Source organism: Pelecanus crispus, chromosome 9 (assembly GCF_030463565.1).
Source record: "Pelecanus crispus isolate bPelCri1 chromosome 9, bPelCri1.pri, whole genome shotgun sequence".
Lineage (NCBI taxonomy): Eukaryota > Metazoa > Chordata > Aves > Pelecaniformes > Pelecanidae > Pelecanus > Pelecanus crispus.
In genome coordinates, this window is record NC_134651.1 from 39325119 (window position 1) to 39341130 (window position 16012).

At 44.1% G+C, this 16012-nt stretch overlaps 1 protein-coding gene across 1 annotated transcript in view; it reads right to left on the reverse strand.

Moving 5' to 3' along the window:
- DDX31 (DEAD-box helicase 31) overlaps positions 1–16012 on the reverse strand; it is a 51834-nt gene that overhangs the window by 5179 nt on the left and 30643 nt on the right. Inside the window, 2 exon segments of the mRNA XM_075717139.1 lie at positions 6525–6705; positions 12035–12146. Of these exon segments, the coding sequence (XP_075573254.1) occupies positions 6525–6705; positions 12035–12146 (293 nt within the window).

A 16012-nucleotide genomic window follows, 5' to 3' on the forward strand; every position in this document is an offset into this window, starting at 1 on the left:
TAATTCACCTCAGAAGTCCCACCTAGGTTACATGCAACACACCTTCCACAGACTCAGTTTGTGACTTCCACACACCTTGGGTGATTGATGGCTTTGTGAGCTCTGAAGACACCATCCGCTGAATTCCACAATCACTAGCAACAAGATGGTAGAGTAACAGAGACTATACTATGGCATAAAAAACCCCAAGACAAGTATGTTGAACTAAGCTTTGAGGATGTTCAACAAAGCTGAGATCCCGTGGACAGCTCCAAGGCACAAACAGAAGAGGAAGAAAAGCATACACAAACTGTTCTGTTTCTATATAACATCCCATTCATCTCCCAAGCATTACTAATGAGATCATAAGAATGATCAAGTTTCACCAGCTGATTTTGTCAGATTGAATTTGTTACAGTATGCAAACCATGATCCTGGATGTGGAGACTCTCAAACATGCAGGTGTGAAAGGACCAAATGACAACAGTAAGAAAAGGAATGAGTACCTGACACCATTTTTCATTTTCATTTCAAAATTCTAATACGCATGTTTCACTGACACATCTGCTTCATTAGAGAACTGAATCACGAGCTGATCTCCAAGCCAAAAACTCCTACATGCCAGAGTAGTGGTACATATATACATGTGATTTCTTGGATATCATTTGATGGCTCAGAAGATGCCTCTGCTAGTCTTTTTACCTAAATGGTGAGCAAGCTTGTTCTTAGAGATGTCTCCTTCAACTTGGTTGGCATTGCTGTTTGTTCCTTTGTCCTGAGCTGTGTGAAATGCTGGTGCAATGCAGTGCAGCAAGTGTAGTGACCTTTAACCAACTTGCAGCATCTGCAGCAACCAAAGGCTCCCAAATTGCTCCAGCTGAGGAAGAATTAGTATAAACTTCTGATGCACAGTCCCAGAACTCACGGTGTGTCTTTGGAGGAGACAGGAGTAGGCTGTTTCATTTATCAGAAAACATTTCAACATGGATCGCACTATCAATCTGCCTGACAGCATCTCCAACAGCTCTTTGAAACTGTGCCAGCAACAGAGCTGGGCTACCTCTGGGCCAAGGCTGCTGCAACACCTGCTTTTTCTACTTATAGTGTTGGATGAACCATCTGCAGCCAATGCAACCCTGTTTGGGTTGGTTTTTCTGTTGTTGTTTTTTGTGGAGTAGGGGCAAGAAATTCATCAGCAATCCTACACTGCTCTCGACAAGTCAACAGATGGCCTAGGTACTCTCTTATCAGCTGATGCGAACGCTAGCCTGAGAAGATCAAGGAAAATTTTTACCCAGTCAGGCTGAGCATCAAGTGCTGTTCCAGAACAGTCAGAGCAGGGCAGTCTTCATGCCGAGACACGCTAAACAGTAAAACCCGCCTTACCCCTGCTGAAGTCAACTGTATTTCAGCTACACAGAAAGAGACAAAACCCCACAGTTTGACTTTCACTACCATCCGTTGGTCTTTATCCTATGGAGAAAGGATGAAAGCACCACTGGGAGGCTGGGAACCTCTCAGGATTCTTGCTTCTGTCGGGCTCTTTCCCAGCCTAAAGTACAGAATATATTTCGATTAGAGATCAGTTCAATTTTGACCATTTTTTGGTGCGTACCAAACAGCACAGAGGTTTTCCAGCTCCACGTACAAGTCCTGTTAGCTCATTCAAAGACGGAGCAAAGGCTCTGTGCTGCAGCCATGGTGGAACAGGACAGTAATAAAGAGCATTGCTGCATGCAGATAACAATCAGATGGATTTTACAATTATAAAACTTTAATTTCATAACAGGACTTTTTTTATAACATCATGATGTGGTAAGCAGGACTCGTCTGTGTCCCTGAACTACCTTAATGAAGAGTGATGGTGATGTTTCCTTTCACAGCAGCCATGTCTCTTACTCTAATTTTTGGATCCATTTGCACTCCAGTCCATGAATACATGCTCTTACCTGAGCTCCAGCCTGGCTTTCTAGAGCAGACTGCCCAAACCAAGTGAAATTCCCAGTGGGCAGAATTCCAAGATTGCATTTTGACTAATTAAGTGATATTAGGAAAGCTGTAAATGGCATGCAAAAACTGGCAGGCAAACTGCTTCTAATGATTAGACAATTGCTGTGCAGGGAGACCCAGCTGCAGCTTTGATTTGCAAGCCTGGTCAATAGAAGCATTAGTCTTTCCAAAATTGTCCATGCCAAGATGTTCAAAAGTGGAATCAAGGATACGAGGCAGGAGAGAAGGTAAAAGGCTACCAGCTTTCACCCGAAGGAGACTGCTGCCCTGGCCATACAAAGGAGGGCACACAGGGTTACAAGGTGTGTTTCCCAGCAGAAGTCGAATTCTATCTGACCACTAAACGCTGAAGAATGAATTAGCACAATAATCTTGCAGCCAAAACCTTCAGGGCATGACAATATCCATACTCAGAGCAATGGCAGCGTAATAATGATGTAAATCAATCCGCTCAAACAGAAGCACCTGGACACCTTTTCTTGATCCCATTTTAGTTAAGGGTTGGACTTAAACTCTGAAGCACGAGAGGATTTTCACCTTAATTTTTATACTCACTTTCTGCACATGCTGTAGCAACTATGAATATACTTGATACTCATATGTAAATTAAATCTTTCTGAGCACTTCTGGCATCAGAGGTATCCTGTAGCAATGAGTTCCACAGAATCTATCGAACTTAAAGATTTATCTCTTTCTTTGTAAAGGCTTGAATTCACAAACAAGGCAAATGAAGTTGCAACCCCCCCATTACAGCGAAACCCTTTGGGGACATACACCAGCCTTCCAGAGTTCAAAAGGAGAAAACAGATCATCAGTTGCCACAGAATCCCATAAAACCCCACTGATCCAAAATGCGAAAGATTGAGTAGCACAGGGACGCTCGGTGGAATGGCAATAGGTCTTTGGCATCTGCATTGTGAAAGAGTCAAAAGACGCGTCTATCTGGCGTGTCAGCTACTTCCTGTGCATGCTGCTTCTCTGCAGTGAACGAAAGACAGTTAATCCCTCAATGGAAGTGGGATCAGCTTCCTTGCATCTACCCTTCAGTAAAAGCACGAGCCCAGACACTTACTAAGCTGATGTACTGTAACTTAATATACAGTATCTGGTTCGTGTCCTCATCTCTTACCTAAATACAGCATTTCAACTTTCAAAAAAATCACGAGCAATTATTTTTCCATCTTCAGATCGGGTTTTGCAAGAACCACTACAGCTAAGGGGACAGTCGGTTTGCACAGAGGTTTAAAAAATACATGAAAGTTTTACATGTGCATTCAGAAGGAGAGGGCTGCTTCCACATTTCAGCACTGAACCATCACACACCTGGCTGCTCTGTCTTCCTGTCTCACCTTCCCCAAGCAGGCTCTCTAAGGAGGCGCTAAGCACAAAAGGAGAATTCCAAAGAAATGAAAAAGTTTTCTTTGTCCTCTTAAGGAAACATTTAATGATTGCCTTTACCCCACTTTCAACCTGGACTGCCTGTTCTTTATTCTCTGGGCAGGTGCTGAGAGATGAGGCTTTAGTGAGCAGACTGATTAAAAACAAGTATCGGATGTTTGGAGACAATGTGTATGTAATACGACAACCAACACTCACGGTATCATGTGAGAAATATAATTAAAAAGATTGCTCTGTGACTACGCTGTTATAATTTCAAGCCTTGCATTTTACAATTAAAACCCATTTGTCTTCTAAATGGCAGGTTAAATTCTGCTTTCTGCTTTGTCAGTGTGAAATCAAAAGCAATTATCTGTAATTAACAGCACTATCTTGAATTTATGCTAGTGGAGACTGAATTTGAATCTATACTCACTTTCTCTAAACTATCCTATAAATACTAATACATCTTCTCTCTGTTTTTTTCTAAGCACACCCAGCGAAAGTTGATTAGAAACGAGGCAAGAACAATTGTTGCACGCCACAACTTTGGCTATTTCTGCAGGGTCTTAACTTTCCAGATGCTCCTGGATTTGAAATCTGGAGCTTGAGCCGTGACGAACCTGTGCAAAGTCTGCCCACTTTCCCTGAGCTGCAATTATATGATCCACGTGCAAATGAGCTTTCAAATCACTCTCAGACCATTTGTTCTAACACCTCCACATCCCCCAACCCCACGCGCATAAACTACCTACTGTATCTTGAGCTTGTCGGTACTATAATAGGATGAAGACTCGGGGAGGAGGAACGCAGTCTAAAAGAGGTTCGTAACAAGGGAAAAAGTAGCTCTAACAGAGTAGCGACATCACAGAAACAGAGAGAGGCATTGTTGCAGGCCAAGTAATCCTGTGACACGCTACTGTCAGTCATAGCTTGACACCCCGCTGGGCCAGCAAGACATCAAAGCCCACCCCATACCATCTTACATGCTCTTTATCGGCTAATCAGGCTATTCTTCCTGAAATAAAGCTCCGTTAAATCCCCTGCTCACAGGGGCATTCCCATCCTGTTGCCCATCTGCTGGTGAGGGTCAGCTGAAGCAGGAGGCAGATCAGTGGCCTGTCCCTGGTGGCTTCTCAAAGCAGGACAATGCGGTCTCCAACTTTTTATTTTAAAATCCCTTCCCTGTTTTTTTTTTTTTTTTGTTTTCCAAGATATGTACATGTGCGAGAGATGTCACCAGCCCAGGAACAATTACGTGGATTAGTGCTTTAACTGCACAGCTAACGTTTGCTAATGGAGTTTGCAGCAACAATTACACGGAAAGAGTCACAACTGATACTGATCAAAGAAAAAAGATTTTCCTCCTTTGAATTATTGCAGTGATTTTACCAGCAAGCCAGAGGTTTGTATCCTGCCATTGTGTTAGGGAAGATGGCGAGCCCTTAACATTGCAATCTCAAAAGGGAGGATTATCTATCCTGTGGAACCAACTCAAAGTAGCTAGGATGGGACATACTGAGCACCTTCAGCTCCATTTCAAGCAGAGAAGAGGATCCAGGGCTCTGCTCCTCCAGAAGCATCAGGGAGTCTCAAATTCCTTACACAGGAAAGGAGTACCCAGGAACAGCCCTGTCCGCACACCAAAGGGGACAGTGCTGTAGCTCCAGGTTTGCTACAGACTCTTCCTGGGAGAGATCCCACATGACTTTGCAGAAATGCTTTTGCCAGAACTACTTAAACCTACACAGCAGAGCGCAAGTTTGTAAAAGGATCATTTCTACCAAGAGATCTGCCTTTTGATTTGGGCTTGTACTTATGTAACTACAGTCAATCATATAATTAATAACTGAAGAAATACACTGCAGTCCTCCTCTTTCCTTCAGGTACTCAGCTAATGTCTTCTTAGGGAGAAGAGTAAGTAGTCCAAGCTGCAGCTGACCGTTCTGAGAGGATGGACACAATTTGTCCCATGGCAAATCTGACAGCCAGAAAACTGCTGGTGGAACTGCAGGAGAAAGCCTACAAAAGACTGCCTGTCTAGCACAGAAAAGGTGATAAAAAAGGCCAGAGGAGGCCACAGAAGGCCTTTAAAGACAGTAAGATACATACTTTGCTCCTGATGCAGTGGTATTTGTCAAGGCCAGGAAGGAAGAGACTATCTTGTGAGATAAATCAGCACTCATAGAGCCTTGCTCGTAACGTGCAGGACAGTCAACTTCAAATTTGAGAAGTGAAAATATTAATTTCTCTACTATTTCCTTGATGCTTTTACCATCCCATGCCCTACACCAACAGCAAGTACTTACGAGCACAGCTGTATCTGTGAGAGCCCTTCCCTAGACAGGGATGAGGACAAAGACTTGCTACTGCAGTTGATCCTGAGCCAGGGATCATAGTTCTCTGTAGGACCATGTGACTGGAAGTGGGGATGTGAATGGAAAAATCTGGCAGCTTTCTACTATGGAGGTGCTTGGCCATGACAACCGGACTGCTGCTGGACCTCTAGGAACCAAGACCTGCGCCAGAAAGAGAACCATTCCAATATATGGGAAGTCTCATGCGTCACTCTGGAACACTGTCTGGACCCTTCCTTGTCCTTCAAGGTGGCTCTTGAGTGAAGTATAAATAAATAAAAATTAGTCTGTTTCTGCTCATAAGACTCATAGAAGATGTTTTTCAAGTGCTCAGAAAATGGAAAAGCTGCAGCAAAACCCAGGCTAGTCTATGTAGGTGCACCTCCACATTTCGCGGCTTCCTTCAAAAAAAAGAGCAGCTTAAGTCGAACTACAGAGTGAGCTGCTTGTTTTTGTTTTGTTTGTTGTTTTTTTAAACTGAATTCCCACTCAGATGTTCAACCAAGTTGGTTTAATAAATGTAATTTTTAGGCTCTCTAAAGCCATTAGGAAAAGGGGAATGAAACAACAGCTCAGAGAAGAATGCAACCGAAGCCAAGGGCTCAACTTGATTTAGCCTCTCGGTAACAATCACACGTGACCTGCGCGCAGCATGGGGGCTGGACTAGGTGATCTCTGAAGGTCCCTTCCAACCCAAACCATTCTATGATACCTGGAGCAAGCACAACAACCTTGAGGAGCAAAGCACACCATAGCTTGTCATGTGGTGTTCCTTGGCTCAGGAACATCAAGTTGGCCTACCTTTTTGGTCTTGGTTTGGTTTTCTTCTTTGAGCCTGCAGCTGGAAGAGCAGTCAAGTTCCGGGGGGCATCTCTCAGGCCAAAGCTCTTGGCCACATGACCCAGGTGGAGAGATTTGACGTGGAAGATGTGCTTGAGGTTCCTGGGATAGGTGGCATAGGCAGAAAGGAAAGACTGCAGTGCTGAGGAGGGAGGGGAAAAAAAAAAAAGTGAATTCTGTTTGCTGCTGCGCTTTTTTTTTTTTTTTTTTTTTTTTTTTTTTAAAGATTCAGCTGTTCCAGCTGAAAGGACATTGGTCTTGTCCTTTGGGACACCTTCTGGTCAGCAGCTGGTAGAAAAGGTTGGTATGTTAAAAATCTGTGAAGGTTGTATAGTACTAGTACAATCCCAAAAGGAGAAGGTAGGTGGTGGAGAAGCGTTAGGAACTGAAACAAAGCTACATTAAGTTGCATTAGGGCTGCCTCTTGCAAGGATGCCCCTTCTGCCAGAAAGGGTGATGTTTGCAGCACATCTCACAAGAAGAGTCATTGACATCAAATGGTAGCAGGGAAGGGGAGAGAGGGAATAGAGATACAGGGATGAAGAGAGGGAAAGAGAAGCATGGAGATGGCATAGGAAGACTCCTCTGATATTACAGTCCCAGTAATCCATGCATTTTTCACCAGTTACTAGCTAGTCCCTTATAAATATCCGAGAGCCAGATGGATTTCCTGACTCGTGATCACACTGAGAACAGAGCTCACCTTCTCAAAAGGGAAAAATAATAGAATTGCGTGCAAATTTCCCTTCACATCTTTATATTCCTGTAATGCCCTTCCCTCAGGGCTCATTGCTCTAAAGACAATCATCCACTAATATGAACACTACCACTGCTCCTCCACATACCCAGAACATTAACTACACCCAGGCTGTCCTCTCTGCTATGGGGAATAGGGGGACTTTTAGTAAGGAAACTCTACAGCTCAGAAAATGCCTCCCTTCAATCCCCTGCTGCTCCTCTGCTTGCTAAACCTCCTGTGTCCCTGCAGCCCTCACTCCAACCACCACCTACATCTTTCTCTTCCTCAACCCCTGACAGCAGCAAGCTCTAAACTCTAACCTCTCCTGCCCTTGCCTGTTGAGCCACCAGACCAGCAAGTTTGCCCACAGCTTATGTCTAATCTCTTGGCAGCAGCCGGAGATTGGAGTTTATGAACAGTAATAAAAATGTCATTTTAGCAGATCAGCTCCTGGAAGGACCCAGGGAATCCATCAAAGCTCTGTTTACTGAGTAAATCGAACTCCTTTTCCCAATCGATGAGAGGAAAAGATTGAGTTTTTTGCACCTTCTTCCCAATTTCACAACGCTACTCTTTTAGAGGCATCTGAGCATCAAGAGAGCTGTGTATTCCCCAAAAGAGAATGCTAAATTCCAAATACCCCATCTCAGTGTCTCATCTGAAGTCCATCCTTCTGAGGGCTTATAAACCAGCTCAAATGCTCTCAGAAACCCTATTCTGCTGCTTTTCTTTCCACAAAGTTATTGGTCAAATCCACCTGCTATGAGAAGGTGTAACTCTTCAAAAGAAACAATATGAACTTGCCCCAACTCCAAATTTGGTCCTGTTGGAGCTAATATAGCTGTCTTTCTTCCAGCATTTGAAACGGTTGATACTGAAGATCCTGTTATTATGAAGGCTGAGCTCACCTCCCACAGTTCTTCAGACAGGAAAGGCTGCTGGTACTAACTCCCCAGATCAGAGTTAAAGAATCAAAGTGCCAAAGGCCCCCCCCGCCTCTTCCCAAAGTCCTGACAGACAACTGCCAGATCCAGTCCTGAATCAGAGGGTGCAAAACCACAGAGAGCTGCAAGACACCAGCCCAAAGCTGAACTAACAGCCTGGCCGTACAGCAGGTCGAACCTCAGCTCATGCAGCTGCCTTACCTCTGAGGAGCTCAGAGCCGCGAACGTTCATTACAGCACCCATGAGATCTAAATGAAGACCTTTGTGGGTGAGATTCCTTTTTTAAATCTTTACTATCAGGTCTTTAGACCTCTCAGTGTTGCCAGAATCATGTTTTCTGGCTTTTATGCGCAATTATAGTGGCACATTTTTTTTTAGTTGAAACTCTTTTATAATTTTGTGATCAAAGAGGTAGAGCTTTAGGAAAACAAATCAAAAAGACTGGTAACGGTGCTGGTCAGGCCATAATTCACATAAAGGTTACCTCATCTTAACGCCACAGAAGCAGACTGCCTGAGCTGTTACAGTTTTTGCCACACCAACATGAGTCTAAAGCGATGTATACTGGCCTGGGGGGCGATTCAGACGTGCACTCACATAAGAGAGTGGATTTAGAACAGTCCTTTGCACCTGTGCATCCCCACTTTTCTATAGGAAATGTAATTGTGGAAAGTCAAAGAAAAAAAAAAAAAAAAAGGAGAGCTACATATGACGGAGGTTTGATAGGTTGGTTGGTTGTTTTTTTTAAACAGAGGACAAGAGGGTAATGAGATATGAAAGTGAGACAGGTGACATAACCTGTTCACCATGCTCTCAGCTGGCAGCCAGTTCCCAGCGCTGGCCCCCGAGCGCAGCCTCAGCCACACGGCTGGAAAAACTGGTGGAGGCATTTTGCCAGCGTACAGAGCACGTGGGAACAGGAAGGAAGAATGCACCAAAACCGCCATGGGTTCAAACGTCGTGCCACAGCAGTTGGCTCCTGTAACTCTGCTGTCCCTCTCCACACAGGGGTGCTGAGGACAGAAAGGATGATGCAAATGCTCAACTATTGGCTACAAGATGGGGAAACACAGAGGAGAAAAGCAGGATTTGCTTCCTTACCCTTTCTGTAACCCCAGTGGCACAAGGAATCAGAGTATCCTGAGCTCCACCTGTCTCCACAGCTCCAAAACAGAGTACCTGTCACCACGCGACCCTTCAGACTAGAGTTCTCCACTTCCCAAAAGGGGCTCAACACTTCATGAGATTTGTCCTTCAGGTAGCAGGGCCCAGCTGTACCCCTCCTCCCACCCACCTCACCACTGATCAGTCAATCAAGTTTGAAGGGCAGCACCTTCACTGAACCATTTGATTTGAGTCTGGAAAACATGGGACCGAGAGGCAGAAGGGGTGAGCGGGCAGGGAGCCACTCGCCTTTTGAAAGCAGGCTGCAGTCAAAACACTGCTTATTAACATTGACTAGATCAGAAAATGGGGAAAAAGAGAAAAAGAGAAACAAATGCATCACTGGCACAGTTTCCAATTGATTGTCTGCCATGAAAGCAAAAGCCAGCTGCCATGTTAATTATTCATGATGCCTGGCGCAGAGGGGAGGAAGAGGGGGCTTATGGAAGCCACTCAGCAGTGGAAAATTTGCATATGTAGATAGCAGAGGAGGAAAAAAAGAGGCGGAGTGCTCCTGTACAAGATAAATGGGATGCACAACATTTCAGCATTTCCTGATATATTTTCTGTACTTCTTGTCCGTGGCTACAAACGTTATTAGCGCTGAGGACAGCAACAAGTGCGTGTGCGGGGGTTTGCGTGTGCACAGAATGACATACGCTGTATAGAGAGAAAGCACAGAGGTTTCTTAAGTGTGACCAGAGCCATTCAGTTGTTCTCCCTGTCACGGTCATTTTGGGTTAGAAGTTCGCATGGGGTATAAGGAATCCCAGGGGAGCAACAAGCTTATCCATGCAGAATCAAGGATTTGATCATATTAGTCATGTGTTTTGAGATTGTGGACTTAAAAGTGCAGCTATAAAAGTAATTACAGCAGTCAAGAAGCACAACACACCTGCTAATGGGTGCGAGCAAGCCGCCTGTGTAGCAAGCCTCTAACACTTTCACTGTAGGAGAAAGGTATTTCGAAACCCTGAGGAAAAAAAATCAGCACTGCAACTGCCGGGGAACAGGGGTGAGAATCAGTACAGTGACAGGCAGTGGCGGGGAGTAGAGCAAAGAGTGAAACGGTAGGATTTCAAATACCTTGCCCATCAATACAGCCACACATCATTAAAAGCATGCAGAATAATTTGGGCTAAGCAGGTATAGTACAACCTCTAGTCATCCTGCCATGTCATCACCTAACAAGTTAGTACAACATTCAGAAATAAACAGCACCTTTGACCTCTTGAATACTCACTTCTCACAATTCCAAACAATTTTAATGCTGAACTTCTATCTTGAGAACAGCCTTCCCTTATCCAGTTTCTATGATGACATTGTACAGCTCAAAGGCCAATTTCCCCATTTGGTTTTGGACCCCTCACTACGCGATTTATGTAGTTTAGTACGTATGGCACACTTGTACCACATTTGTATGCACATGCATACAGCAGGCATATATAATGGTAAACAGAAATGATGTAGACCATTAAAATTCATCTCATCAGGACCCCTCTCATCCAAACCTAACTGGAAACGCTGTGGAACTGAAATCAACAGGACTTCTAGGCAAGCTTAGACAGCAGGATTTGACTCAGATCAAAGTGACAAATGAGGTGAAAATGAAAACAATCAGGAAGGGAGACATGTGGGAAGAGGAGACTCAAAAAAGGGGGAAAGGCTCTAGTCCTATATATTGTGAGCAAGAGTGGTTTAGTCTCTTGTGTAGAGTTTGCATTTTGTGGACTTGTCTCAATATTTAATAACCAAATTCCAAGTAATTGTCAAGGACCTTCAGGGCCTGACTTCCCGCATTCCCTTTACAACAGCTATTCAGTTTTCACGTGCACCCAGATCAGCCTTACTGGGCAACAGAACAGGACATAGAGGAGGGGTGCCTACACTGCACCACCTTTTTGGCTCCTCTCAGGAGACTACTTAGTGTTTATTTTCCTACCACATCCCTGGCAAGTTTTTCATCTTTCCCCAAAATCCACCTGCCTCTGGATTTTCCAAACTGAGAAGCAGAAGGAAAGAGTTTCTTGTACCGCTCAGTGACAAATGCTGCGCATCCTGCTCGGCAAAGATGGGAGATCAAATCCCAGACTTGCACCTAGCTACAATTATTATTAAATCCATCCCAGTTTTTCTTCTTCCTGCCTGAGTAGTTGCCCTTTCTCTCCTTCTTCTCCCATCCCATACAACAACCTCCTCTCTAAGATCCTTGCCTGTTAAAGAGTTGCTCCCAAGGCATCCTGTCTTACAGGCTTCAAATTCATCCCTGGTGTAAACTAAAAGCATCTAACGGGTATTGCACCAGGATGTGGTTAAGCAGCTCACCCATGACCTTCCCAGCGTAACACACATAATCTATTCGCTCATGCAATTGGGTCAGAGCCCTTGGATGTGAATCCCATCAAAAGCCAAGATTAAACCTCATTTGCACGTAATATGGGAATGCAAGAAATTAACATTTAATATCATCACAAAGCCTTCTGGGTCCATCTCAATCCCCTACAGAGCCCAATGGCCCCAAAATGTTTCTTCCAGGCCTTTTCCCTGAAGCTCTCCCCCAGAAGAAAAACCTTGGCAGCTTATATGAGCCCTTCTGGAATTAACTGAAAAGAAATGCACTGACCTTTCTTTGCCCACCGGACAGTCCCCTCGCTGGAGTGAACGTAATTTTCAAATTTTGTCTGCAAGACCGTGGCCCGCTCCCGGACTTCCTGAGGGTCTGTGCCACAGGATTTCTACAAGGGCGGTGGGAGGATTAGAGGAAAGAGAGAATTTGAGTCAGGAATAATGAAGCAGTTTACAATAGATTTAATAACAGTAAAATCACACAGTAACCACCCAGGGGCCAACAAAGGTAATCCTCTCAATATTACTAGAGAAAAAAAATATAGATAAAGATGTTAAAGTCAAAGCAGCCAGTGAGCGCTGTGTGGTGAGGAGAGCAAATCAGTTTTAATTTTGTGTTTTCTAACATCTATCATGTATCTTTTTCCCTTGCCTTCCCCCCCCCCCCCCACCCCCTCCTCCCAGATTCAACAGGCCAGATGCCACTGCTCGTTTCCATTGGAGTTCTCTGGAATAACTCCCCCCAGATTCTACGCTAACAGTTTTAGACTGACATTGTAAGTTCCCCCAGAAAAACCTGGCCTGTTCTTGGCCGTCATGTGGCAGGAGACCCATGTTCACCCCCAAACTCCAGAGAGCGGACCAAATTCAGTACCTGTGAACAAAGCCAACTAAATGAACTTCTCACTACTGATGCCCACATGAAGTCTTCTCACTGTCAGCAAGTCATACTTAATGGTAGCTGCCATCATGTGGTTCCTCTAGAATAAGACAAGACCCTTGCGCCAAAGGCATGACAGAAGAAACTTCCTCAGACCAAAAGGGCAATTTTGCGTGTGCTCAAGCTTTCCCAGGATCAGACTGTAGGATGCAGTTCAGGAAATGGAAAGCAAACATTCCTGGGAGCAAGCTGTAACTGGGAGGAGAAAAGAGGCTGTCTCTTTCTCTGAAGTACCCAGGCAGAGAAAGGAAATGTTGACAAGAAAACAAGAGAATTTTTGACGGAAAGTTGACAGCAAAGTGCAAAGCCAAGCATCCATGGATGTGAACCTCTCCCAGGAAAGGGCCGCAGTTCTCAAAAGCTACTCAGACAGGAACGAGCATCCAAGCCTAAGAGTGCCAGATCCAAGGCAGTAACTCAATGCTGGTCAACCCCTCACCCGACCAGGGCTGACTGAAAACAAACATCCAGCTCCCATGACTCTGTACTAGGCCTGTGCCAAGGCAACAATTCTGTTGTTCCTCCCCGGTAGATTTGCATGCTAATGCTGCATAACTCTCCTTCCCTCGCAGCTGCGAGCATCACCTCTGCACTGCTGCCAGTCCAGGGGAAGCATATCACACTGACACCGCGAACCTCGGCCATCATGGAAGCCAGGCAATGCTGCTGGCACCCCACACAAAATGTTCTGCTGACCCAGATCTGCCACTCTACAGCCTAACAGCAAATCTGTCCAGAGACAGCACCCAAATACAGCCTAAATTCCCTGCACAGTGCCCTCTTTTGAACTCAGGCTCCCACAGCTTCCAGCCACCGGGTTATTCTTCAACGAAGCAAACACACACGGGGCCTGGAGTTCCTGCTCACTCACCACCTGGACTGACTGTCCGTCTGCATCTCCAGCAAAGGCAACGGTGGGTATTTTAAGGCTACACGAAGAGTCTCCCAGATTTCTGGTCTCTGCTGTCAGTCTCCCAATCCACTCGAGAAAGACTCACAACACAGCCCATTTCACAGACGCCTTTTAGTTTGACTTAAGGTGCGCCTATTAATCCGTTGAGCCAGTCTCCAGTTGAGGGGCCCCTGCAAAGGCTTAATAAACTACAAGTGGAGCTGCCTCCTCGAAGTGGACACTCGTTGCTGCGACTAACAAGTTTCCATTGACGTGAAACATAAAACTTTCTCCCCCCCGTCTGCCCCTCCTAGCCCCCATCACTTTTCTTTTGTTAAGCCTCCTGGCAGCACAAAGTGTCACCTTCCCAGCGTTTTTTAATATGAATGTGAAATTAGTGAGGTTTGCCCTTTCCCCTGGCGGACAGAATCCTCTGTTATTAAAAAGTAAAGCACTTTAATAATGAAAACTTTTTCTCTTTTTCCTGTGTTTTAACTGTTTAAAATTAATGAGAAGGGCATAACGGTTGTCAAAGCGATATTGAAAGCCGGGTAGCCAGGACCGAATAAGCACGAAAATCCCTCCAGAGTGTTAAATAAACAGTGCTTCAGCCCCCTCTGAATCCCTCTGTTGGTTATTGTATACATTCTGTAACAGCACTCAGAATAGATCTGAGCACCGGGGAGGCAGAAAGGTTTCAGAATTCCAATAAAGGCCTCAAATTAAAGACAGCCTGGTGCGAATTCCAGGAGAAAATTAAAGAGACCTCAAGCTTAAGTGACAGGTGACTTGCTTCTGTGTCACAACTGTCAGGGGATTTAGTGATAATATGGCAATATATTACAAAGGACTTTTCTTATTCCCCCCTTTAGGTTTCAAAATGAGGCATCTCTTCTTCCTGGTGCTAGGGGGAAAAAAAAAAAAAAGTAAGACAAAAACGAGGGATAAAAAACTAGGTGCATAATTTCCAAAGTGTGAGGTCACTCCAAGAGAAATAAATGAAAAAAACCCAAATGGCAGGAAACATAATGTACTCGGAAAACAGCTTCTCCCCTCCTCCCATCTCCACCTTGCCTTTTATCCCCTTCAGACCCTTGAGACAGATCTCATTTTAAAATTGCCCCCTAATGGGCATGGAAAAAAAAAAAAAAAAAAATAAAAATCTGTGTTTGATTCCTGCCTTCCAGGGAGGTTCATCTAAAAAAAAAAAAAAAAAAAAAAAAAAAAAAAATTTCTAAATTTAAAACTGACTCAGAGCCAAACTGTGAAAATAAAACCTGCACACCATGTGAGTGTCTGGACAGATCAAATAAAACAGTGCTACTGGAAGTGCACTGGAAGCCATCCTGTATGCTCTACTCACACAAGCAAGCTTTAATCCTGCTTGTATCCTGGTTCGGATGAACAGGACAATTAATTTGAGACCTTACACGTTTTTCCACGAGCCAAAAGATAAAAGCCTACCCCAGAGGCTTGCTTGATCTACTCTCCATCTAGATGAATTTCTTACATCTGTTAAGTAAGAAGCATTATTGCCATTATAGAGAAATAGTGGGATAGGAGAACTTTTTCTACCTTGTGTTTGCTTAGAGTAAGAGCCTATTCTGGCAGATCCCTAACCACTTGCATAATGACTGTGATCAATAACAATATCTTTAAGCTAAAAGAAGAAATGGGCCTGGTTACAATGGTATTTAACTGGTTCAAGACATCAGGGAGACTCCCCTAACTGCCAACGACACCAGAAAAAGACATACTTATCTCTTTCAGAAGAAAGAAACTTCTGATTATAAAGACTGCAGCTTTTAGGTTTGAGAGGTTGGGATAAATCCTGAAAGCCTCCGATTTCATCGAGAGAATATGTTAATGGGAGAAGGGATTGAAACACAATAAAACTAGACTGAGGCAGAAAAGTTCTTTCTTAAAACAGTACCAAAAAAAAAAAAAACAAAAAACCAACAAATGAGGAAAAAAAAAGCCAAAAACCCAGGCTACAACATCTCCTGCTTCCATTACACTTCAAAACAAAATGAAGGATTTTGTTTTAATAACAACTTTTTACTAACCTCCACACACCTTCTCTAGAACTCACCAAGTCCCCCTGCCCCCCTCCATAAAAGTTGAAAGATCAAATTTATTCTCTTTGTAGGCAAGTGAACATTCACACACACAGACATAGCCACATATATATTTTATACACCTAAATATAAAATATACATTTTACAGGCACTTCAGCTTGCTCCCTGGCTGCACACAGAAGCCCAAAAAAATACATGTTCCAACGTGGTACTTATAATGGACTTCAGTTGAGGCAATGAGAACCGAAGAGCATTATAATGAGGTTCCTGTGTGCACGACTATAATATATACATGACTCAATGCATGGAGAACTGATAAGCAAAGCTAACGCTCTCTTGAATGGC